This window comes from Castor canadensis, chromosome X (genome assembly GCF_047511655.1).
Source record: "Castor canadensis chromosome X, mCasCan1.hap1v2, whole genome shotgun sequence".
In the NCBI taxonomy this organism is placed as follows: domain Eukaryota; kingdom Metazoa; phylum Chordata; class Mammalia; order Rodentia; family Castoridae; genus Castor; species Castor canadensis.
This window is the reverse complement of record NC_133405.1, coordinates 45719524-45745838: the sequence shown is the minus strand read 5'-3', so window position 1 is coordinate 45745838 and position 26315 is coordinate 45719524. Positions and strand designations below refer to the sequence as shown.

Sequence of the window (26315 nt, the reverse complement as noted above, 5' to 3'; positions counted from 1 at the left end):
CAGGGTCCTCCTGGTGGTGTGAAAGGTGAGAAGGGTGAGCAAGGAGAGCCAGGCAAAAGAGTAAGTGTTACAGCTACTAATACTATTTTACAGAAAAGTTCTAAATATGTATGCATATTTTATTCTTTCTTCTCAAATACTACTTTTTTGTCTGAAAATATCACTATTGACATAATTACTTAATATTGATATCTGAAAGTATATAATATAATACAGTCCAATGCAGGAATAAGCTCATTCTTTTCTTTAATCTCATGCTTTCTAACAAATCTATGCTCTTGCCTCATCATTTCTTTGTATTCTACAGGGTAAACCAGGAAAAGATGGAGAAAATGGCCAACCAGGAATTCCAGTGAGTATCTAAGGTTCTTACCTCCCACTAAAGTTGATAATTTTTGTAGGTCATGGTGAAAGAAAAGCAGGATGGCAGAGAGTCTGAAGTTTGGAAATAGTTTAAATGAATGAAAATTATTCTCTCTTTTCAATATAAATTTGAGATTCTTCTATTTTAAGTCAGATTTATTGCGATATAATTTATAGATAGCAAAACAAACCGTTTTAGTGTTCAGTTATTTGTTTTAATAAATGTAGAGTTGTGTGACCACCATCATAATATAAGAGTTCCATCACCCTCAAAAGTTCCCTAATGTTCTTTTGTAGTTATCCCTTTCCCTACTCTGTCCTCTGAGATCCTGACAACTACTGCTTTAGTCTCTATCCCCATATTTTGTGCATACTAGAATGTCATAAAAATATTGGCATATTGTATGTCATAATCATACAATATAGCATAATTTTTCATATAGCATAATATATAGTACCATGTATGAGTAGTTTATTCCTTTTTATTTCTGAGTATTATTTGGCTCTTTGGATGTACCGTGGTTTGTTTATCCATTTGCACATTGAAGGGTATTTTGCTTTTTCTGAGTTTTGGTCATTATGAGTAAACCTGCTGCAAATATTCACATATAGTTTCTGTGTGAACATAAGCTTTCTCAGTAAAAAGCTTTCACAAGCTGAGGAGGTGTGATGGGAATAGAGGAAGTTAAAATGCCACAAAACTCTTTTTATCAAGATTTTAAAAGCAAACAAAATGTTCCTTAGATTGCTGTAAGCTTTGTTTTCCATAGTTTTGAAAAAGCTGATTTTGATGGACTGTTTTTGCCAGTGTTCTCATAGAATCTATGCAGGAAGGATTTTTCAAATTTCTTGCTCTGCTATTTTTGCTGATGTCATCCTGTACTGTGTGTTAAAGGGTTTGCCTGGTGATCCTGGTTACCCTGGTGAACCAGGAAGGGATGGTGAAAAGGTAAGAACTTTATTACTTTGTAGTGACTGTTTTTATTCTCATTAACATAATCATTTTCTTTCCCAAGATGAGTTATAAATGAAAAAGTTACAACTAGTTTGTGTGTGTGTGTGTGTTTATTCCTTCCACTGTTAATGGAAACTTAGGTAGATACCATATCTTGGCTATTGTAACTAGTGCTGCAATGATCATAGGGGTGCAGGTATTTCTTTTACATGTTGATCTCATGTGCTTTAGATACACACCCAGATATGGAATTGCCAGATCATGTGATAGTTTTATTTTTAAACAAATAACTAGTTTTTATATTCAAAACATGGTTTATTTATCCATCTTTTGGTATTGCTTCTTTTTCTTTTTGTATATGCTATCCTCTAAATTTTCCCTTATTGCCCCAGATCATAGTCCACATGTTGGAAATGCCTGCAGGATTATTTAACTTTAGTATTTCCATTGTGAAATCAGTGCCTTTGCTTTGAGCATTTATCGACAAAACTTTTGTTTTCCAGAGAGAGGGTTCACCATTATTTTAGTGAGGTTCTTTTACTATAAAGTTTTAAAGTTACAAATTTAGAATGTCTTTCCAAAACATTTCCATTTTATATGCAATTATTGAATGTAAAGTCTTTGGCTAATTCTTTGTCATTGTTTTCATTGAGCCAGTGCAGCCTGACTAAAGTAATTTATTTAGTTACCTATCTTAAAAGTGACTTTGAAAGAATGTATGAAGCACACAGTAACCCTATTTTTAGCAGGTCAAAAATATTCAGTCCTCCAAGCCCTCTGGTCTCTCAACTGCTTTATGTCAAAACCAAACTGAAAAGCTTTGTTTTTCAACAAAGAAGGGATAGGTGTTACAAACTTGATTGTATCAAGAAGACACACATTTTAATTGTGGTTTTCTGTAAACTAGATCCAAGTTGTACTTAGGCCTAAAAGGCACAGATGAATAAAGGGAGGCAGCAAATACTCAGAGAATAGGAGTTAGTTATACAACAGCTTAACTCCTTAAACTAAAAGGAGTTTGAACATAGATGAAAAGTTTCAATCTACAAGTCTGGAACCAGAATAAAGGTGGTGTGAGAGAGACATCTATTCTTGGATCTGGGCCAATAAACTAACAATTGAATATTGTGCTCTGCATGCTATTATAGCTACTGATCAAGGATATAAGGTTTTTGTCTGAATTTGTCTTTCATTAGCTTCTAAAAGCAAACTCACGAAAAATTACAATTTATTAACTGTCCCTGGAGATAGTTAAGTACATTGCCTTGAAAATATGTCACTAATGCCCTTGACAGCTTTGTGAGAAGGAATAAGAATAAATGTAAAGTCTGTGAATGGTTTTAACTGATTGTAGTGATGCCATTTTTTCATTATCCTCTTTGTAAAGAATGTATAGTTTGCTAGAAAATAAGAATCTTAAATTCAAAGAATACTTTAGCTAGAAGTCCAACATCTTTGTGTTTTTTTAAAGCCAGAGAGGTTAATTTTTATTCACAATTTTTTATTCGCTTTCATTTTAAAATCAGGATTTCACTTCTCCAAGGAAATAAATAATCTCTTTACAAAATGACATAATAAAATTTAGTCAAAGATGATATAGCTAATAAACTGAGGCAACATACAGGTGTTCGTAGGCTTAGCCCAGTATTGTTTCATTAATGCATGTTGTATTTCTTTTTTCAGGTATTTTATTATTGATTTCTGAGTCTTTAGTGAAAGTTAATTATCTCTTATGTTCTTGAAGAAATTAATGTTTTCATGTGATTTTTACTAAAGTGTTTTATAATTGCATTGAACAGGGCCAAAAAGGTGACATTGGCCCACCTGGACCTCCTGGACTTGTAAGTTTTTTAAGACTTCATTTGTCAAATTTAATATTGTATTATCATTTTTTACCTAAATGATATACTTTGTACCTCTTCTTCATAGAACACAAAAATCCAAGTCATTACTAACTTCTTTTGGTTTAGAAGTCTTTACATTTAAAAATTTCAGTAGTATTGACTGGGACTTTTTAAAATTTTGCCTGTGTATTACTTCTCCATGCTAACAGTTCAAAATTATGGCATTGGGTTATTTTGCATCATGGTTGACAAATCATTTCTCAAGCAACCAGCAGGTGGTGCAAGTGTTGCTTCCAAAGGTTCAATAAAAAATAATTCTTGGGCCAGTGGAGATTGGTCCTTGCCCCTGCAGTGCTCAGAGATTTGTTCTTAATAGGTTTTCTCAATTTGTAATTGTCTGATTCACACCTCTTTCTTTCCAGAATGTGTGCTTTGTATGGTATCTTAATAATAAGTGTAGGAAACTGCTCTATGAAAGAACAGTTGTGGAGCTTACAGATTTTTCTGTCATGTTTACATTCATCGTGAAATTTAAGTCAAGTGTATTTCCAGTCATATTAAGGATAAAACATCATTGTAGGATTTAACCTTTTAGTTTTTCTTTGGTTGAAATTTCATAAGACCCTAGATTTTAGGCTGCACTGAAACCAACACAGTGTGAATGCCACAAAATGTCCAGATATTTTAGTAATTTAGTACTTATATTTTAGTAGTATTTGTGTATAATGTCATAGATATTAGTACTTATAACTGTACTAAATTTAATGAGGATATACTTAAAGATCTTAGACAATTTTTTATTCACTTTCATTTTAAAATCAGAATTTCACTTCTCTAAGGAGATAAATAATCTCTTTAGAAAATGACATAGTAAAATTTTGATGCGTATCAGAAGAAATGGAAATTTTGAGAGTACAGTCCTATCTAGCAGCTTGTTTTCCTCTTGGAAACACTATCCCAATCCTTGTTCACTACAACTGTTGGTCTCCTTTTATGTTAGTATTTTTTATACCCAGTAAAGGCAGAATGAAATATCACACTTTACTAGTAGGTGTTGATTTATGCTTCAGACTGACAGTTTCCTAAATCTGAAGCCTTTATAGGCCTATGAGGTGAATTTTTAAATATTTAGGTTTTTTAATATGAAATTCTTTAGAATACACTTATGTCCTGAGCTCTAAGAAGACATAGTAAAAGGGTCCGATCAGCTGATTGGGTTTAATCAATACAGTCTTCCTGGAAGAGATGAGTTTTTTTTAAAGAAGAAAGACATGTAGGTTGACATAGTAAAAGACTGAGGGAAGGCATTATAGATGTTTGGAGTGGCATATGCAGAGGCACAGTTAAGAATGTGCAGCTCTTGACACAGCTTAAGGTCAAATGTAAAATCAGATATAGTAAAGAGTAGTAAGCAATTTCAAAATTTCAAGTCCTTAAGCAGGGTTGTTAACATAGGAAAATTGTTTTCTGAGAAAGCATATTCTAGCAGTACATTTGAATTCAAGGGGCAAGCTCAGAGGTGTAAGTCCAAGCGTAAGTTGAAGACAGTAGCTCTGGCAAGAAGAATGAAGATAGCCAAAAAGAGAGATTTTTTTGGCAAAGAATTGTCAGGGTCTAGGTGATTAGAATGAATTGAATGTGAATTATAAGAGAAGAGACAGTGGAAATACTTCTAGTTTTTTAAGCCTGGGACTCAGAAAGGTGGTAATATTATTATTGGTTTAGACATTTTCTAATCAGTAGGAGAATAAGGATAAGGAATATGACTCACTCTATGTAGTAGTCTTAATGAGACTCAATCTATGCAGTAGAAAATTAAGTATTATTATAATCATATGTCTACATTTAGGAAAATAAGCCTCTTCCTCTTTGAGTTCCTTTTATTTTTTTCTTTCATAATAAAGGTAATTCCTACACCTGGGACTGGTGTGACTGTAGGAGAAAAAGGAAACCCTGGATTACCTGGCTTGCCTGGAGAAAAAGGAGAGCGAGGATATCCTGGAATACAAGGTCCACCTGGCCTTCCTGGACCTCCAGGTAAAAGAAACTATATTTATGTCTTTTTGTTTTAGCATCTTTACTAATCCGTATATACAATTTATCATACAAGTTCTAGGGTGAGGATGGCAGAAGACATGAGTACTTTTTAATTGACAGATTCTGCCCAAGTTGTACTATACCCTTTCTCACAATATTACTCACTCATACTTTTTTTAAAAACCCATTTGAATAGTGTAGTGCCCTTTTATCCTATGAATCCCATTTTATCTTTTATTGTTAATCAATTATACCAAACAGTTCTGTGATCTAATAGATGACTCTCACACTTTTCATACTATTTGAGATGCAGATGTTGTGCTACCAATGCCTAATTTTATAAGATTTCCTATATAAAAATGGTAAGCAGTACTGTCCACTTAGAGTTCCAGAAACATCTAACGAAGAATCCCCATGATGATTTTGCTGTGCAATAAAATCTTAGGATTCAATACTGAGTTTTATATCATTCCCTTTGAAAATACATACTACAGTGTAGCATTTCTAATTTGGCCAAAAATAAAACTGCCCTTGTCTAGCATGTTTATTTTGATGTTCTCTGAAGTGAGTTGATAGTAGGGATTTACATAAAATTCACAAAAGCATCTGGTACAGTACTTAGCGCACCTACATATTGAATAAATTATGGTTCCTTGGCTTCCACATATATGTAGCTAATGAAATACTAGCATGATAAGATGAGTGACACTGTATTGTCCTTCTGAGAAGAGAATAAATGTAAGATCCATTATGATCTAAATACGTACTTTGGATTTCTAATCTCAAGATGGTGTACTAAATATATATTGTGTCTGGAATATTGAAATGAGGAATTCTCCCAAGATGATGTAAAAAAGTTAAGGAACTGAGAAGTATGAAAGAAAAATGAACATATAAAGGATTAACCTAAAAGCTCCCAAATCTGTCATGAAGGAGTTCAATGAGGAGAGAATGAGACAAGGAGTAGTATTTGAAAACAAATAATGACTGAGAATGTCCATCTAATTAAAAAAAAAACACAAAAAAAACCCTATGAAAAAGACCCTGAAGCACTAAACAAGAGAAGAAGAAGAATTACACAGAAACTTGTCACTAGATACATTGCAGGGATATTTCAGAATTTAGGGATAAAAAGAAATTCTTAAAAGCTGTCTGAGAAAAAAAAGGAAGATTATCTACACAGCAATAAGATATAGGGAAGATAATACAGCACATTTTCAAAGTAATACAGACAAATAACTATGAAATTGAGATTCTGTATTTACCAAACTATCATCCTCATGTGAAGATGGTATACCTAGAAAGTTTACCACTTCCAAACCTTCTCTGAAAGTTACTAGATATTTTATTCTGCGAATAAAGGAAGGAATTCAGAATGAAGTAGGGGTAAGAGGCAGGATGAAAGAACCAGGGCTAGGAAATATATTAGTTAATGATTAATACTCAGAGTATTGATTTAATTGATCATTAAAAAATAACAAAGGTGTTTTAATTAACAACCTGGAACTATAATTGCAAACATTATTAACAGGAGATGTGTTGGTACAGAAAGGATAGGGGAGTCAGTTGGTGATAAGAGGGGCTTTTTTGTCTTGTTAGCCAGAGAGAAAATAAAACTGTAAGTTTTTAGAAAAATATAGATTTAAGCATGTAGGTTAAAATTTTGTTAGTAACCATTAGAGCAGAATAGAAATGTATTGGATAATTTACACACCAGTGAGGGGAAACTGACCAAAACTCTCTATGCAATAAAAGTTAAGTTTGGGGCAGAACAAAGATAAACCCAGATTAAATAGAAAAGAAAATACAAATGACAAGAAGTTAAACATGTAGTAACTACAACAAATGTGAAAATACCAAATACCAATTAAAAGACACTAAATTAAAATTGCTATATATCTAAAGCAAAAAGACAGGAAATTTGGAAATAAAAGTATATATACATATACATATATATGTATATATATACACATTTTTATTCTTTAATTACTACTTTATTAGCATATAATGGTTGTACAGGGATATATTGTGATATTTACATATGTGCTTACAATCTTCCCCCCTCCCTCCTTCTTAGAATAATTTCAGTGGGTTTCAGTCTTCTATTTTCACATATGAATACAAAATATATCTACCATATTCTCCCTCCTTCACCCTCTCCTTGTGCCCACCAACCTCCCTTTGGTACCCATCCCCAGAAAAGACCTATTTTTCCTTCCTGCCCTTCCCTTTTTAAATTAAGTGTATATTGATAGTCCAAGGAGATTTCACCTTGTTGCTTCAGGCCTGTATGTATCATATTTTAATCAAATTAACCCCCCTCCTGTTATTTACTCATTCTTTATCACCATGCTCCCCTAATAGCCAACAACTTACAATACAGTACATTATGTTACATTCATGTATAGATGAGTTGTTTCAGTACTTTTCATTCTCTAACATTTTCCCTCTCCTGTTTCCTGTACTCCTGGACTCACTAATACAATTTTGTTCTTTCTCTCACTATATATATATATATACACATACATACGATTATCTATGTATCTTTATATATATTTAACTTATAGGTGCAGCTTCCCCATATGAGGGAAAACATGTGACATTTGTCTTTTTGAGCCTGGCTCACTTTGCTTAACATGAAGATCTCCAGTTCCATCCACTTACCTGCAAATACATATGCACTAGGCAAACAATATTAAAAAGAAAGCTGGTTTCCAATTCTAATGTAGTATGAAACAGAATTCAATGCAAAAATGCATTAAAGAGACAGATGTTTCATATGAATATATAGATAAATTATGCCACAATGATAATAAAAGTCATGAAACTTTACATATTTAACAAATAGCTTTGTTAAATTGAAAACCCACAAACTACATGGAATGAATGGACAAATCTCCAGCACATCAAGAAGGTAACAATAAGGATACAAACAATTTGACCAACACAATCAAATTGTCTATATGGGGGATGAAACTTTGTATTTAGCAAAGAATATACATTTTGTACAAATATACATGGAATAGTTCCATAAATTGACTCTAGAAGACCAAAAAAATCTAAAATATATACAGGTCATTTTCTGTGATCACAGTGAAATAAGGTGAGAATATAACAACAAAAAGGACCAAATATCTTCACACAAGACACAATTAAAAATAATTCCAATGATAAGGAAGAAATAAATGGAACCAATAAAGTAGTGAATGCTAAGCAACAATAAATCACTTCATATCAAAGCTCTGAATATAGACAAAGAGGTACCCTTAATATATTACAAGACTAGAAATATAAAAGTAAATGGGGGGAGTGCTGGGAGGTTATCTCAGTGGTAGAATACTTGCCTATCATGCACAAAGCCCTAGTTCCTATTTCTACCCACTGCAAATAAAAAAAAGTAAACAAAGTTAGTTTAAAATATACACACGTACATATGTAAGAAATGAAAGAGCCACAAAAATATAAAAGAAAAAATTTGACAAAGATAAAACAGAAAAATTAATAACATAAAAACTAAAAACAATTATAGTTGAATAGGGAAAATAAAGGAAAAGTTTGTAACAAATAAAACTTGGCAAATATAATCAAGGCAAAAATAAGGAATGCACAAATAAAATTGTTAAAGAAAAAAGGATATTACCATAACCAAAATTGAACACTTAAATTACAAAAACTTATAATTCTTTATTAATATATTTCAAATTCTATATGAAATATAAATTCCTCATGAAACAAAAAACAAATTATTAAAATTGTTCTGAGAAAGCAGGAAAAACGATCAGTTACCATAGAAGATTTTGAAATGTTAATGATCTCCATGAAAAAGTATAGTCTTTATGGGTAGTTTTATAGTTTTATGGGTGAATTCTACCACACTGTCAAAGAACAGACAATTCTCATATTTTAAACTATTTCAGAGCATTTTTTTAAAAAGGAAGCACAATTTAATAACTTTGATACCAAGCCACCCAAGGGATAACAGCATGAATAAGTACAATTCAATTTCATATGGACATAGAAGCAATAAACATAAATACAATATCAAATCTATCACAGAAGTCTATAAAATAATGTAGCATTATAACCATGTAGTCTTTACTCAAAGATTATAAAGGTGGCTCAATATTGCTGTAATTGACTGCATTTATAGAGTAAAAGAGAACAGGTCAATGGATGTGGAGAAATTCACAGTAATAATAAAACAAATGATTAAACCCAGCAAAAGATAAGTAAGAAATCTTTGCAGACTTTTAAAAACATATTAAATAATATATGATAATAGATACATTTATGACTTCATATGAGATAAATACTATAAACAGTTGACTCTACCAAAAATTTTAAGTTCAAATTAATCTCATTCCAAATTCCAATGGATTTTTAAAGGAGAAACTGACAAGCTGATTCTAATGTGAATTTGGAAGAGTAAATTTGTTAAGTGTAGTAAAGAAGTTTTTAAAAAGAACAAATATGTATATAATTTCCTTAGCAAGCTTGAAAACATAAAACTGTAGTAACTAAAAAGTATGTTAATGGTACAGGAATAGGCAGTGGAACTGAAAACTGTTCAGAAATAGAGCCATGTTTACATGAACACTTTGTGATGCCTCTTTTTCTCTTATTGATAACTTACTGGTATTTCTGAGATTAAAAAATCATCGTGTCAAAGGGTGAGTAGAGGGTTATTAGTAATTTCTAAAAGTAATAGTTACCTTAAATTATTATTTCTTATACTCAAACTGTTACTTAACATTATTCGGAACTTTACTTCCTTTTTAGATGTTGATTCTCATAGAAAAAAATAAGAATGTAACCAACAGTATGCTAAAGGAAGATCTTATCATTACTTGATGTCTTGTTGAGAAACAAAGTAATATCACTAAAATTAGATCATTTTGATCGTTTAATGGGTGCTTTTTCTAATCTTAGGGACTTCAGTTATTGGTCCTCCTGGCCCCCCTGGATTTCCTGGAGAAAGAGGCCAGAAAGGTGATGAAGGTCCACCTGGAATTTCTATTCCTGGATCTCCTGGACTTGATGGACAGCCTGGGGCCCCTGGCCTTCCAGGGCCTCCTGGCCCTCCGGGCCCTCAAATCCCTTCTAGTAAGCTATGTTTTGTCCTGATAAGTTCTATTGTTGTTTTTTTTAAATTTCACTTATAAGTGACTTTAGCTATAGTTGGCATCATTATTTGTGTTTCCGATGTCTAAGAGATTCTACCGCTGTTTCTACTTCTGGATTTTGGTGATTCTTTGACATTTAAATTGTATTTATTATCAAAAATACCACATCTTCATTTTGCTTATAGGTAGTTATATTTCTGCAGAGAAGTAATTGACAATAGATCATTTTTCTTAGCCTTTAAAGCTTTTGGGGGCTTAGTCTTTTAGGTATTTCACAACAATTAATTTATTATCCTTTCTTTACCTAATCACAGGTGATGAGATATGTAAAGGAGGCCCTCCAGGTCCCCCAGGATCTCCAGGTGATAAAGGACTCCAAGGAGAACAAGGAGAGAAAGGTTTGATCCCCAGACATATTCATTCTTTCATTCTTTCAAATCATCAGCAAAACCCCCTACATCGTAATTTCCATCCCCTCAGCCACTCACTCCCATAAGTCATATTCCAAGACCATCTCATTAACAATAGTGTATACTTCCATAATAATTTCATGAATCACATTTTCTGATCACTTATCTCCTGTTTTTCTAGCTTACTACCTCTTATTACCTGACTCCAGTATTACTTCAACCCCTCTGAGACCTAACAACTTTAACTATTTGATGCCCTTTTCCTCTTAGCCTAGCTTGAATTCTATGATCAATCATTGCAATCAATTCCATTCATAAGGCCTTGACTCTTTTGTCCTTGTCTCACTCCATTGTACTCACTTGAAACTAAAGGTGGCCCTGGTAGTTTCAAATTCCCACCTCTTCTGATTCTGCACCTTCTCTTCTCATTTTAGAATACCTTCTTCTCTACTCTCATTGTAAGATTCTGACCTTACTTCCTTCTTTACTAACCAATCAAACTAATAGTGAGAATCTTCACAGATTGCTGCTGCCACATTTTCCTACCTACTTTCATTTGTGCCTATATACTTACCTAATTGCTGTTACTGCTCCTATCTAAGCCAGTTATTCTATTTTACAACAGGCTCCATTTGCTCTTGTTTTGATCCAGAAATTCTTGCCATTTCCAAATAATCAGTTTTTCCACTTTCTACTGGGTCATTCCCTCCAGCATGTAGATAGGCTTTTCACACTCATCTAAAAATATACCATAATGGTAATCCACTTCCTTTGCTAGCTACAACTCTATCCTCCTGCTTCCATTTGCAGCAAAACTCTCCAAGCATTTTCTTCTCACTGCTTCTAAATACTCTTTTCTTTTTTCTCTTATTTTTTACTTTTAACTAATACTGAAAAACAAAAGTTGTACATGTTCATGGGGCACCATGTAATGTTCAATATTGTGTAGTAGTTAAATCAAGTTAACATATTTATCTCCTCAAACATTTATCACTACTTTGTGATGAAAGCTTTTGAAATCTTTTCTTCTAGCTTCATGAAATGTATAGTACATGGTTATTATCTGTGGTTACCATTCCACAAAAAGTATGCCAGAGCTTCTTGCTCCTTTCTAAATATAAGTTAGTACCCACTCATCAGCCTTTCCCCATTCTTTCCCTTCTTCATCATCCTCAGCCTCTGATAACCCAGTTGTACTTTAACTTCTATAAGATTAGCTTTTAACATTCCACCTATGAGGGAGATCATATGGTACTTGTCTTTCTGTCTCTGACTTATTTTACTTAGCATAATGATCTCTAGTTCCATCCATGTTGTCACAAATGACAAGATCTCATTCCTTTTATGGCTGAATAATATTTCATTGTGTATATGTAACAAATTTTCTTTATCCATTCATCAGTTGGTGGATACTTAGGTTGTCACTGTTTGTTGGATATTGTGACTGGTGTTGCAATGAACATGTGAATGCTCATGTTTCTTCAACATACTGATTTTATTTCCTTTGGATATATTCTCAATAGTAGAATTGCTAGATCATATGGATGTTTTATTTTTATTTTTTTGAGTAACCTCCATATCGTTCTCTTTGGTAGGATTTATATTCCTACCAGTAGTGATAGGGTTCCCTTTTCTTCACAAACTCTACAGCACTTATTATCTTTAGTCTTTTTGATCACAGCCTTTCTTACTGGGATGAGGTTATCTCTCATTGTAGTTTTAATTTGCATTTCCCTGATGATTAGTGATATTGACAATTTTCATGTCCCTATTAGCTATTTGTTTTTATTCTTTTAAGAATTATATATTTAGATCTCTTGACCTTTTAAAATTTGGGTTATATGTCTCTTTGCTATTGAATTTTTTGAGTTCTTTGTGTATTCTGGATATCAACCCCTTATGAGATATATACATTTCAAATATTTTCTACCTTTCTGAAAGTTGTCTCTGTGCTCTTGTTGATTATTTCCTTTGCTGTACAGAAGCTTTTTAGTTTTATGTAATTCCATTTGCTATCTTTGCTTCTGTCTTCTGTGCTTTTGGCATCTTGTCCAAAAAGTCCTTGCTATTCCAATGTCCTGAAGCATTTCCCTGTTTTCTTTTAATAGTTTCATAGTTTCAGGTCTTACATTTAATCCATTTTGAATTAATTTTTATGACTGGTATAATATAGGAGTCCAACTGCATTCTTCTGCATGTGGATATCAAAGTTTTCCAATACCATTTATTGAAAAGACTATCCCTTCTCCAATATGAAAGGACATTGATCAAGTATCAGTTGATTATAGATGTGTTGGTTTAGTTCTAAGCTCTCTGTTCTGTTCCATTGGTCTATGTGTTTCTTCTTATGCCAATACCATGCACTATTTGATTACTGTACTTTGGGGGTTATTTGGGGAGTGAGAAAAAATTTACAAGCTATTTATTGGACAAAAGATTAATATACAGAATATATAAAGAGCTCCAAAATGTTAATAGGTGAGAAATAAGTCATCTAATTAATAATGGGAAAATGAGTTGAACAGTTTTGAAAAGAAGAAACAAAAATGGCCAATAAATACATGAAGCAATGTTCACATTCTTATCCATAAATAAACTCAAGAAAAAGAATTACTCTACTTTTGTAGTACATTTTTAAGCTGATAGCATAATCCCTCCTGCTTTGTCCTTTTTGCTCAAAATGGCTTTATTTAGAGTTTTTGTGGCTCCATATGGATGTCAGATGTCTGTTAGGTCCATTTGGCCAAGGGTACACTAAAAATACTAATGTTTCTTTATTGGCTTTTTTCCCAGTTCATTTTTATTTTGAGAGGGATTGTATTAAATCTATAAGTTCTTCTGAGTAGTATGGACAATTTAATAATACCTATTATTATAATCCATGAACATACAATGACTTTCCACTTTTTTGTGTTCTTTTCATTTACTTTCGTCAGTGTTTTACAATTTTCATTATAGAGCTCTTTTACCACTTTGGTTAGATTTATTCCTAGATATATAATTTTAGCTATTATAATGAGGATTGTTTCCTTGTATTCTGTTTCAGATAATATGCGGTTAGTATACAGCAATAGTACTGATTTGTGTATTTTGATTTTGAATTCAGCAACTTTTTTTAATTCAACAGCTTTGCTGAATTCATTTATTAGTTTCTATTAGCTTCGGTGGAGTTGGGGGGTCTATATATAAGATCGAGTTATCTGCAACAATTTGATACCCTTATTTCTTTTCTCTTGTCAAATTATTCTTTGCAAAGACCTCCAGCATTGTGTTGAATAAGAGTGATGAAAGTGAGCATCCTTGTCTTGTTATAGGTCTCAGAGAGAAAGATTTAGCTTTCCCCTGTTCAACACTGTGTAGCTGTTGCCTAATTATAAATGGTATTATTTTAAGGTATGTTCCTTGTATGCCTGTTTTGCTCAACATTTTTACCATGGATGGATACAGAATTTTATCAAATGCCTTTTCTGTATCAATTGAGATGACCATATGGCTTTTTCCCTTCATTTTGTTGATATCATATATACTGTATATCAATCTGCATATATTAAACCATCCTTGCATCCTCATTATGAATTCCACTTGATATCATGGTGAATTGTAGCGAGCCTTCTTGAGCTCTGTTCCTTCTGACCTAACTGCAGGCAACTGGAGATGCATAAAGGACAAACAATAGAAGTTGGGGTCAGGTGTGTTGGTGCTCGGATGGAGATGCACAACAGCTTTGTTTCTTTATTACTCTATTAGCTCTTCTTTCACTTTGCTACTTTTCTTCTCTATTCTTTAAGGCCTTACTTCTGAAGTCTTTCTTTAAAACCTTGCTTTTTTTTCTATTCTTTAAAGTCTCTTCCCTTAGATTCACACTGTCCCATGTTTTCCTTAATCTCTCTTAAAGTCTAGGTCCTCAGACTTGCACTGTCCCATGTTCTCTCTTTAACTTTCTTAAAGCCTCGGTGCTCGGACTTTCACTGTCCCATGTTTCCTCTAATCTCTAGCATAACTCAGCTGCAGCAGCAGCAGTGTCATTCTCACAGCAGCCTCACAAGTAGGCAGCCAATCAAAAATCTCCCATCAAAAAACCTTGTGTCCTCCTTCATATCCAGTGGTAAACAAGGAGGCAGGGCAACAGTTCTCTGGAGGGGCATGACATCAGAACAAGAGAAACCTGCATTCCTACTTCTTTCTCTGAATGTAAACAATTTAGGAAAAAGCAGCTGTGTTGCATTTTGCCTCTCGCTGTCTTCTGCAGCTGGGGCCATGCCAAACTCAGCCTGTAGATCATTGAGCACAATTGTGCTTATGTCAGGTTCTCATAGGCTTCTCATAATCCACTCCCCACAGTGAATAATCTTTTAAATGTGCTATTGGACTTGGTTTGCTTATATTTTGCTGGGGATTTTTATATCTAAGTTCATCAAGAATGCTGGCCTGTAGTTTTCTTTATTTGTTGTGTCCTTATGTGGTTTTGGTATCATAATAATGCTGGTCTTATAGAATGTGTTTGGAAGAATTCCTTCTTATTCTATTTTGGAATAACTTAAGGAGAATTGGTTTTAGTTATTCTTTAAATGTTTGGTAGAACTCAGCAGCCAAGCCATCTGATCCTGGACTTTGCTTTAATAGGAGGCTTTTCATTACTAATTAAATCTCATTATTTGTTACTGGTATGTTCAGATTTTCTATTTTTTTGTGATTCAGTCTTGGTAAGGTGTATGTGTCAAGGAACTTGTCCATTTCTTCTAAATTATCAAATTTGTTGGCATATAGTTGTTCATAATAATCTTTAATGGTGTTTTGTGTTTCTGTGGTGTTAGTCATAATCTTTTCCCTTGCATCTCTGATTTTGAGTATTCTCTCAGTCAATCTAGCTAAGGGTTTGTCTATTTTATCTTTTTGATGACCCATCTCTTTATTTCATTGATCGTTTATGTTGTTTTTAGTCTCCATTTCATTTATTTCTGTTCTGACCTCTATTATTTCTTCCTCCTACAAATTTGGAGTTTACTTTGTTCTTGTTTTTCTAGTCCTTTGACATTCAGTGATAGGTTGTTTATTTAGATTGTTCTACTTTTTCTGGTGGTACTGGGATTGAATTCAGGGCCTTGTGTTTGCTAAGAAGGCACTCTTACCACTTGAGACATGCCTCTATCCCTTTTCTGCTTTAGTTATTTTTAGTTATTTTTCAGATAGGGTCTCATGTTTTTGCCAGGGCCAGCCTCAAACCATGATCCTCCTACTTGTGCTCTCCAATTTAACTAGCACTCCCACACTCAGTTTATTGACTGAGATGGGATCTTGCTAACTTTTTGCCTGGGCTAGCATTGAACCACAATCCTCCCTCTCTCCAATCTCTGCCTCTTGAGTATCTGGGATTGTAGATATAAGCCACCACACCCAACCTGTTCTACTTTTCTGATGCAGGCTTCAATTGCTATAAACTTCCCTCTTAGTACTGCATTTGCTGTACTGAAATAGGTACCTATAGGTTTTGGTATGTGTGTGTCCTATTTCCTTTGTTTCAAGAAGCTAATCAAGTTGTTCAAAATTAGTTGTTTAATTTCCAAGTGTTTGCATAATTTCCAAAGAGTTTTTTTTTCTTTTTTGCTACTGATTTCTGGCTTTATTGCATTGTAGTCAGAGAAGATACTTGATATAGTTTCAAGTTTTTTATATTAGTTGAAACTTGTTATCTATCCTAAAGAATGTGAAAATGTATATTCAGCTACTGTTGGATACAATGTTCTGTAGATATCTGTTAGGTCCATTTGATCTAGGGTACAATTTAACTCTGATGTTTCTTTGTTGATTTTCTATCTGAATATTCTGTCCATTGGTTAAAGTGTCCAACTAATATTGTGTTGCAATCTGTTTCCTTTTTGGTCTACTAATACTTGCTTTTTGTATTTGGGTGCTCCAAAATACAAAATTGTTAGTTCCTCTTGTTGAATTGATGCTTTTATCATTATATAATGACCACTCATCTCTTTTTTACTGATTCTGAGTTAAAATCTATTTTATCTATTTTATCTATTAAGGAGTATGGCTACTCCTTAATTTCTAAAGGGTAGTTTTGCTGAATGCAGTAATGTTGGTTTACAGGTTTTGTTTTGTTTTGTTTTCTTGCGATACTGGGGTTTGAACTCAGGGTCTACACCTCACGTCAGTCCACCAGCCCTTTTTTGTGATGGGTTTTTTCAAGATAGGGTCTCAAGAACTAGTTGCCTAGGCTGGCTTCAAACTGCAATCCTCCTGATCTCTGCCTCCGAGTAACCAGGACTACAGGCGTGAGCCACTAGCACCCAGCTAATTTATTTTTTTAATTCAATATTGTGCAAATCTTACACCATTTTCTACAGACCTGTAAGGATTCTGCTGAGAATCAACAGTCATACAAATTGGGGCATCCCTTTGTATTATTTGTTTCTTTTGTCTTTCAGACTTAAAAATCTCTTTATCTTTTAACTGTGAGGTCTTGAATAGATTATCTCATCACTCCATCTCACTCTGCTCCCTACCACTCCATAAATGCTGGTCAAAGTATACTTTGTTGATCCAAATGTCAAGTCTCTGTTTTTTTAATTGCTTTTTCCCCTGGGTAAATGACTTTCTTCACTTGGCTTTCAGTAAATTACATTTCCTGTTTTTCTTCATACCTCCCTGGCATTTATATGTTTATATATGTGTATATGAAATATATGTAGATAGATTGCACATACCTACCATCTAAACCAAAATATGGGATATTTCTAGGACTTTTGAAAACTTTCTTGTGCCCCATAGTTAGCATCACAAAATACGACCACTATTTTATACTTTAATCTTGAACTTAATATAAATGGAATCATACAGTATGAGTTATTTTGTGTCTGATTTGTTTTGATAGGTATTATATCTGTGAGATACATCCATGTTTTTTACAACAGTATTATTTTGTATTCTATTGTACAGATTTTCCTCAATATTGATTCTAATGTCAATGAACATTTGATTTGGAATGATTATGAATAAAGCTATAGTGAATATTCTTGTACATGTTTTCTGTAGTACATAAGCTCTCATTTCTGTTGGAGATGTACCTAAGAATGGAATTGTTGGGTTATAGGGTAGGCGTAGGTTTTATCTCCTAGGTAGCACCAAACCATTTGGCAAAGTGATTTTAGTTTGCATTTCCCTGATGACTTACTGATAATGAGCTTCTTTCTTATGGCTTATATATTCTCTTTTGTAAAGTACCTCTCTCTTCTCCATTTTTAGTATTGTTACATATAATATATAATATATATATAGAATATGTAATGTATATGATATTATTATATATACTAGCTGAGAATCGTTTATATATATATATATATATATATATATATATATATATTCTCCCAATCTGTGACTTGCTTTTTTATTTGCATCTTTTGTTAAGCAAAAATAATTGATTAATGAAATTGAATGTATTAATGTCCTGTTTTATGGATAGTGTTGTTTATGCCCTACTTTAGAAATTATTTATTATCTTAAAGAGCTGATGATATTCCTCTATGTTTTCTTCTAGATGCTTTATCAAAACCTTCCAGTGTTTTGTTCTTTATCTTCAGTTAATTTTGGGACATGGTCTGAAGCAGGATTGAAAATTAATTTTCCCTATAGATATGCAGTTACCTCAGCATCATAGTAATATTGTACAAAAGACCATTAAGTCCCTCACTAATTGCATTAGCACTTCTGTTGTAAATCATATGACCATATATGTGTGAGTCTGTTTCTAGCCTCTCTATTTTATGCTATTTTTCTGTTTGTCTCTCCTTGTACCAATACCAGTCTGTCTTAATTATTGTGGCTTTATATTAAGTCTTAAGTATTTTTGGATGTTTGTATTTTGTATGCATCTTAGAATTATCTAATCACCTTTTCATTGGAAATGCCCTAGGGTCCAGTTCTTGTTCCTCTTCTCTTATTTAAACTTGTTTATCCAGTTTTATGACTTTTAATAGCATCAGCTTGACAGTGACTTCCAAATTTATATCTCCTGTCCAGATATTATGCTACCTATAGATTTGTATATTCAGTTGCCTACTTAGCCTTTTGAACTTGATATCCTGATCAAGTTATAGTCCTCATTTCTGCCACTTTCTCCCCCACAATTGCTCCACTCATATATTTCCCTTTTACTTAAAAATCATGCTACTCCAACCTTCTAGTTGGTCTGGCTAAAAACCTTGGAGTCATCCTTTATCAGCCTCTTATTTTGTATTTGTATATGTCCTTGAAAACCATCCCATTGGCTGTACTTGCAAGAATTTCCAAGATCTTTGCATGTTTACCCTCATATGTGGAAGCTAAATGTACATATAGCATAAATTAAATGTACATATAAATACATATATGGATATATATACACATATATGTGTATATGTGTATATGAGACAGAACAAGATTGTATTCATGGGTCTGCCTGAGGGAACTATGGGAGGCAGGAGAGGGAAATAGAAAGTTAGATAGTGAAAAATATTGAAACATTCTATCTATATGTTATTATAATATGTAATGCACTGTAGGCTGTTGAATAATAAGGGGGCGAGATGATAGAGAAAGAACAAGCAAATAGGGGGATAATGTGATTAAAACATGATATATACATACCTGAAATGCCAAAGCGAAGTGAAATCCCCTTGGACTATCAATATACATTTTTAAAAGAATGAAGGACGGGAAGGTAAAACAGGTCTTTTCCAGGAACGGGTACCAGTGGGAGGAGGGTGGACATAAGAAAAGGATGAATGAAAGGGAATTTGCTGGATGTATTTTGTATTCATATTGGAAAATAGAATAATGAAACCTGTTGAAATTATTCTAAGAAGGGGAGAGAGGAGATGAGGGAAAACAAACAGAATGCCCAGAACCTAATCAATTCTGATTATCTTAATTGCTGTCACTCTGGGATGAGTGACCATCTTCTAAATCACTGTAGTAGGGACCTCTTAATTGATTACCTGGTTTCTGTCCTTGCCCCTAAAGTCTATTCTTAACACAACAGCCAGAATCATACTTTTAAAACTTGTTATGTCATGCTGTTTTTCTGTTTAAATTCTTCTACTAGTTTCTCATCTCACCACAGTAAAAGCTATAGTCTTTACTGTGATCTGTATGATATTTCATGGTAAGCCACTCCTTAGAAACTACTATCTGACCTAGCTCCACTTCCTCATTCTGCTCCAGCTGTGTGGTCTGCTTGCTGCTTCATGTATATGTCAAACATGGTTATTCTCTCTGTCAGAACATTCTATATTTATGTATACTTATGTATAGAATGTCATGCCTTTTAAGTTTTTTAAATCATATATTATGTTGTCAGTGAGATCTACCTATTAAATGTGCAACCTATTTAAAATTGCAACCTTCCTTCCACTCACCCATTCTTGTCATATTTTTCCTACATATTTTAATATATTAAAATTTAGCATATTTATATTGTATTAAAATATTTAACTTGTAATTTAGTAATTTATTACCTTCATTGTTTATCATCCTTTCTACCTGTAGAAAGTAAGCTCCGTGTAGGCATATAATTTTGCCTGTTTTGTTTGTCAGTGTATCACAAACACCTGGAACAGTCCTTGGTACAAAGAAGTCACTCAATAAGTATGTCAGTGAATCAATTCTAGACATAGGCTTCTCTAACCACACTGTTGCATAGGAATGCTATCCCTTAGTGCTAAGTTCTTTAGAACCTATCTAAAGAAGGTTTAAGTACCACTTCCAGTAATATTTTGTTTTCTATTATGATTTTCATCAGGTGACAAAGGTGACACTTGCTTCAACTGTATTGGAACTGGTATTTCAGGGCCACCAGGTCAACCTGGTTTGCCAGGTCTCCCAGGTCCTCCAGGTAAAACATTCTGCCTGAAGGCAATCTTTTAAAATATTTCTTGGCTATATTTTAGTGCATTCATAGATTTATAATATTTCCAATTTCTCACTTTATAGACAGTCACTCATAATTTTATAGCCAGTCACAAATAATTCAATATAAAATGCCTTTCTTTGTTATGAAATAAATTATGCTCTTATTTATGCCTGATACCTGAAACTAACAACATTTTCTATTACAGCATTTTAACAATATTATTCTAAGAGTTATATCTTCCCTGTTTTCCATACATAAAGGAATATAAAATACAGTCAGACTTCTTTCTTTTAGAAAACTGAAGCAAAGTTGATAATGCCTAAACCCTGAGGATAGTTTCCAATGGCAGAGTTTCTAGTCACTGGGGATATATCACATGAGTCATTAAGGAAGAGCTTGGCAGCTGTCAATTCCTCTCTCCTCTCCTCTCCTCTCCTCTCCTCTCCTCTCTTCTCCTCTCCTCTCCTCTCCACTGCTTTCCTTTCCTTTGCCATCTATCTATCTACCTACCTACCTACCTACCTATCTCCTCCTCATTTCCAGTGAAAACCATCTTCAGTGTTTCAGACCCCCAAATGTTTTACTCAATTGTTTCTTTGTATACCCTAATATTAGATGCTTTTGAGGTCACACTTTATGTCTAAGTCTGGGTGAGAATAGATACCAGATCTTTACCTGTCTAGTGTGTCTGCCAAAGACACCAGTTCATTAGCAGTTTGGAAATACTTTCTACAAATCTAGAAGCCAGCCTCTAGAAGTTAGTCATCTAGCCTTGTGGCTCTTGTCTAGTGCTCTCAAAATTTGCAGTGGATCAGAATCACCTGGAGCATGTCTTAAATCCCAGATTCTGATTCAGTAGTTCACAGTGGGAAGTTATTAGAAACATTCAAAAGTTACCATTTTTACCTAGTATTCTGGTGGCAGTGATTCATTTGGAGAACCACTGCTCTATTCATTTTTTCTGTAGTCTTTGGGCACCAAACATTTCTCTTAAACCAAATTTTAGGAAGTGACAAACCAAAGGAAGCACTGGTGAAGATCTAGGAAAATTGTATAACTGAGAATGAAGATATGAAAACTTCTTATCTGCTTCTCCCCTTGGTATTGGGATGATTACGATTACAGGAATTCAAGCACCAGTACATGTACTATTTGGTAGATATAAGCTCTGGGAAAAGCTACTTTGGGTTAGAAATACCTGAAGATACAATATTGTATATAACATGAAATTTATTTAAAAGAAAGTGTGATTTCCTAATTTGGAGAATATAAAAGAGGAAAATAAAAATGTGACATAAATGGGATCGAGTGGGGTTCTTATTTTAAAACTTGAGCTCTGGATTTGCTGATTTCTTTATGAGCTTTGTAAAAGGTTCAGGCTCAAAGCTCACATTATTTTGTGTGTGTCGTAGGATCTCTTGGTTTCCCTGGACAGAAGGGAGAAAAAGGATATGCAGGAGCAACTGGTCCCAAAGGATTACCAGTAAGTAAGCTTTGAGTATATTTTAGATCAAAAAGAAGTAGAAGGAAGCCATGTGCACTTTGAGTTTCACTTTTGGATATATTTTTGCTTATATAAATAATAGTTTTGTATATTATATGTAATTAATATCTATTAATCAGTATTTGTATATAATATAAAATGATTATATAATATGTATTATATAAAGTATAATACATGGTAATTACCTTGTATATGAAATTGTAATTTATTTCAATGTTTGACTCTACCTGACTCACACACCTCATTTGAGCCAGTGCTTTTTGCATTAAAAGTTGCTGGGTGGATTAATGAGGTAAACTGAAGAGAAGAAAGTGTTAGAAAAAAATTGATTTTCTTTTTCTATTTTTTTCTTTCTTTTTTTTCCCCAAACTCAGGGAATACCTGGAGCTCCAGGTACTCCAGGCTTTCCTGGATCTAAAGGTGATCCTGGTGACATCCTCACTTTTCCAGGAATGAAGGGTGACAAAGGAGAGTTAGGTTCCCCTGGAGCTCCAGGGCTTCCTGGTTTACCTGGCACTCCTGGACAGGATGGATTGCCAGGGCTTCCTGGCCGCAAAGGAGAACCTGTGAGTTGGTTTGTTATTCTTTCTTTTGTGATGTCAGATTGCTACTTAGAAATGTTTCCTAGGGGCTGGAGGTATAGCTTGGTGGTAGAGTTTTTGCTTGGCATGTGTGAGACCCTGGTGTGAGTGTGAGACCCCACTCCCCCCAAGAAAGTTTGCTAAATTAAAACAAATGATGAACCTGATGTTGGAATGAATACCCTATCAATACCTAAAAGAATGTGATTAATATAGTAATGATATTATGTGGGATTTCCTTGCTAGTCTTTTCTTTCCATTTCATTAACTATTTCTTAACCCATTCTGATATTGAGTATAATGGCTATGAATAGGTAGGCAGAAGGTTAGCATGCTTATGAGTCAGTATGAGGTTCACTTTCTCTCACATCACATGTGTTTGTTTAGACCTGACAACCAGAAATCTAACTTGATTTTTACATACAGTAATCTCATAGATTATTATGAGTTAAGTGTGCCACAGAGCCAAAGATTGTACATAAATGAATAGAGTATCATTTTGTTCAAGGCAAACAGCCTAAAATATTTAGGTTGAAAGTATATTTTATAATATGTTAGCTAGAATGTACCCTTCTTGACTTATACTAGGTCATAAGCTTAATGAGATCAGAGATTTTGGTATATTTATATTCTCTGCTGTATTACTATATGATTTTGAGATCAGATAAGGATCTCAAAAATATTTGTTGAAACAGTGAATGATTAAATGAAGTGATTATACAAAGCATTCCATAATACCATACACTTTTAAGAGCTGTTTTTAATTTTTTTATTATTGTTGTGCTGGGTGGGGATACATTGTAACATTTGCAAAGGTTCTTACAATATAACAAATATATCATACTTGAATTCACCCTCAAGAGCTATTTATGGTTGCATGATTTCCCTAGTTGTATTCAATTATATCACCTACAGGTAGTTGTTTTATCTATGGTTTGTGTATTAAACTTTTCTCTTTTAGGGTGGAATTGCTTTTAAGGGTGAAAGAGGCCCCCCTGGGAACCCAGGTTTGCCAGGTCTCCCAGGGACAATGGGGCCTACAGGTCCTGTTGGTTTTGGCCCTCCAGGCCCAATAGGTGAAAAAGGCATACAAGGTATGGCAGGAAATCCAGGCCCACCAGGAATTCCAGGTATGTTTACTATGATTGTTTTATTTTAAATTTGGTGTTCAAGAGCAGAAACGTACTATCTTTTGGCCATTCTTGGCTTCCTTCCTTGAGAAATGTGTTTCCTTGGCCATTTATATTAGGATTCTTCAGTCCTTAACAAGGACCTGGGATTATAGTCATAAAGCCACCACATTCAGCTTACTTGTTGAGATGAGGTCTAACTAGCTTTGTCCGAAGGCTGGCCTCAAACTCCATGTGATCCTCCTGATCTTTACCTCCCAGGTAGCTGGAATTACAGGTTTATATCACCACATCTGGCCTGTTAGCTATGAATTTTGCAAAAAAATCTTTGTCTAATTTTGCTTGCCATTTGCACTCTGTGGTGTCTTTATTGAACAGAAATCAGTTTTTTGTTAAAGATATTTCTTTTTTGTTAGCATATAATAGTTGTACATGGGAGATACATTGTGGTATTTACATATATACTTGCACTATATCTTAATTAGATTTACCCCCTCCTTTGTTCTTGTTCTCCCTCATCCCCACTCCTTTCTTAGAACAATTTAAACAAGTTTCATCTTTCTATTTTCATACATGAGTACAAAATACATCCACCATATTCACCCTCCTTCATGCTCTCCTTATGCCTCCCCTCCCACTGGTACCCATCCCCGGAAATGACCCGTTTCCTTCCTATCCTTCAGAAATCAATTTTAATATAGTCAATTTGTCAGTATTTCCTCTCATGGTTAGCATATTTTGTGTCATGGCTAGGAAATCTTTCTTTGTCCTTAACTCATTTCAAGTTCATGTTTGAATTACTGAAAAGTAGTTGTACTTGGACTCTGCACACACAAAACCTAAAGTACCATTAGTTAATCAAAAGAAGCATGCTTCTTGTTTACTACAGTTGGATATACTTTAGGGTGATTTGGCCTACATTTAAGAAATGTTTTTATAGATACTATCTTTGATTAGTCAGGAGTCTCCAAAGATATAGACACAATAGGATGGATGGATGAATAGGTAGCAAGACAGACAGATAGATAGATAGATAGATAAATAGATAGATAGATAGATAAAGAAGGGATGTATTAAAGGAATTGGTTCACATGACTATGGAGGCTGAGAGATTCCATGATGGGATTTCTGCAAGCTGCAGAACCAGGAAGCTGGTAGTGTGGTTCAATCAATGTCCAAAGGCCTAGGAACTGGGGGAGGGGGAGTGGGTGCTGGTGCAAGTCCCAGAGTCTAAAGGTTGGACAAATGGGCATTCTGATGCTTAAGGGCAGGAGAAAATGAGTGTCCCAACTCCAAAAGAGAGAGAGAGAGAGAGAGCTAATTCACCTGTTTTCTGCCTTTTTTGATCTATCCAAGATGTTGGAATCACTCTCACAGACATACTCAGAAATGATCCTTTGTTAGATACCTAGGCATCTCTTAATCCATTCAAGTTGACTTCTAAAATTAGCCATCACACTTCTTCAGTCAGGGAAGTTCTTAAAGCTATCATCAACTTTATCTCTTGGAAATTTCATCCTTCTGTCTGGTACCTTCCTAGAATATATAATGTCAGAGTGTTTTTCTTGTGGAATTTTATTAGTTTGCATTTCTGAAGATTGTTGATGATGATTTCCTTTTAGTTTTTAATTAAAAGATCATTAGTCAGTAAATATTTCTTACTCAGCCCTGATTCTCTTTTGTTCTCAGGTCCAAAAGGTGATCCTGGTCAGACCATAACCCAGCCAGGGAAGCCTGGTCTTCCTGGTAATCCAGGAAGAGATGGTGAAGTAGGTCTTCCAGGTATGGGAATAATTTCTTTCAAAACATCTTCACTGCTTGTTGGCTTCTTTTTTTTTTTTTTGAACATTTACCTTTCAAAACCTATTTCTTCATAGGTGACCCTGGACTCCCAGGCCAACCAGGTCTGCCAGGAATACCTGGTAGCAAGGGAGAACCAGGTACCCCTGGAATTGGGCTTCCTGGGCCACCAGGTCCTAAAGGTATGTTGAATTTGATAGTTGGTAGGAAAGGTTAGCTTGATTTATAAGGTTAGAATAAAAATAATTTACAAGGCAAAAAACTCACAGGAATTGTTGTATTTTGTGTCCACCTTTGTATTTTCAAGCTTGTAACAGTTCCTGGCAATATAGTAATCACTCAGTATATATTTGTTGAATTAATGGGTTGAATTAAACAGGAAAAATTTATTGCACACATACATACAATGTTTCATTCCAAGTAAAAATGCTATCTTGAGTTATTAAAAACTTTTAGGGCTATTGCAACAGTTCTGCTTTATTCCTCACAGAATTTATTCTCATGATTGGCAAGGGTGCACATTTGTGTGAGGACAGTTTTTAAACATAACCATCACTGTTATCAAATGCTTTCAAAAGTATCAGATTTAGTTTTATGTGTGAATGTGTGTGTAATACCTGTAGCTGTTTTTAGTTCATTATTAGACGTATGTGATATGCATTTTATCGTA

General features: G+C 34.0%; 1 protein-coding gene across 2 annotated transcripts in view; it reads left to right on the top strand.

Annotated features, from left to right (window-relative positions):
- The window catches only part of Col4a5 (collagen type IV alpha 5 chain), a 224786-nt gene that overhangs the window by 113262 nt on the left and 85209 nt on the right, over positions 1–26315 (top strand). For both annotated transcript variants that reach the window (XM_074063706.1, XM_074063707.1), the window contains exons 15-27: positions 4–60; positions 308–352; positions 1259–1312; positions 3118–3159; positions 5067–5199; positions 10129–10302; positions 10637–10720; positions 20520–20612; positions 22043–22113; positions 22509–22700; positions 23677–23845; positions 25535–25627; positions 25723–25827. In XM_074063706.1, the coding sequence (XP_073919807.1) occupies positions 4–60; positions 308–352; positions 1259–1312; positions 3118–3159; positions 5067–5199; positions 10129–10302; positions 10637–10720; positions 20520–20612; positions 22043–22113; positions 22509–22700; positions 23677–23845; positions 25535–25627; positions 25723–25827 (1312 nt within the window). The remainder of the gene's footprint in view (positions 1–3; positions 61–307; positions 353–1258; positions 1313–3117; positions 3160–5066; positions 5200–10128; positions 10303–10636; positions 10721–20519; positions 20613–22042; positions 22114–22508; positions 22701–23676; positions 23846–25534; positions 25628–25722; positions 25828–26315) is intronic.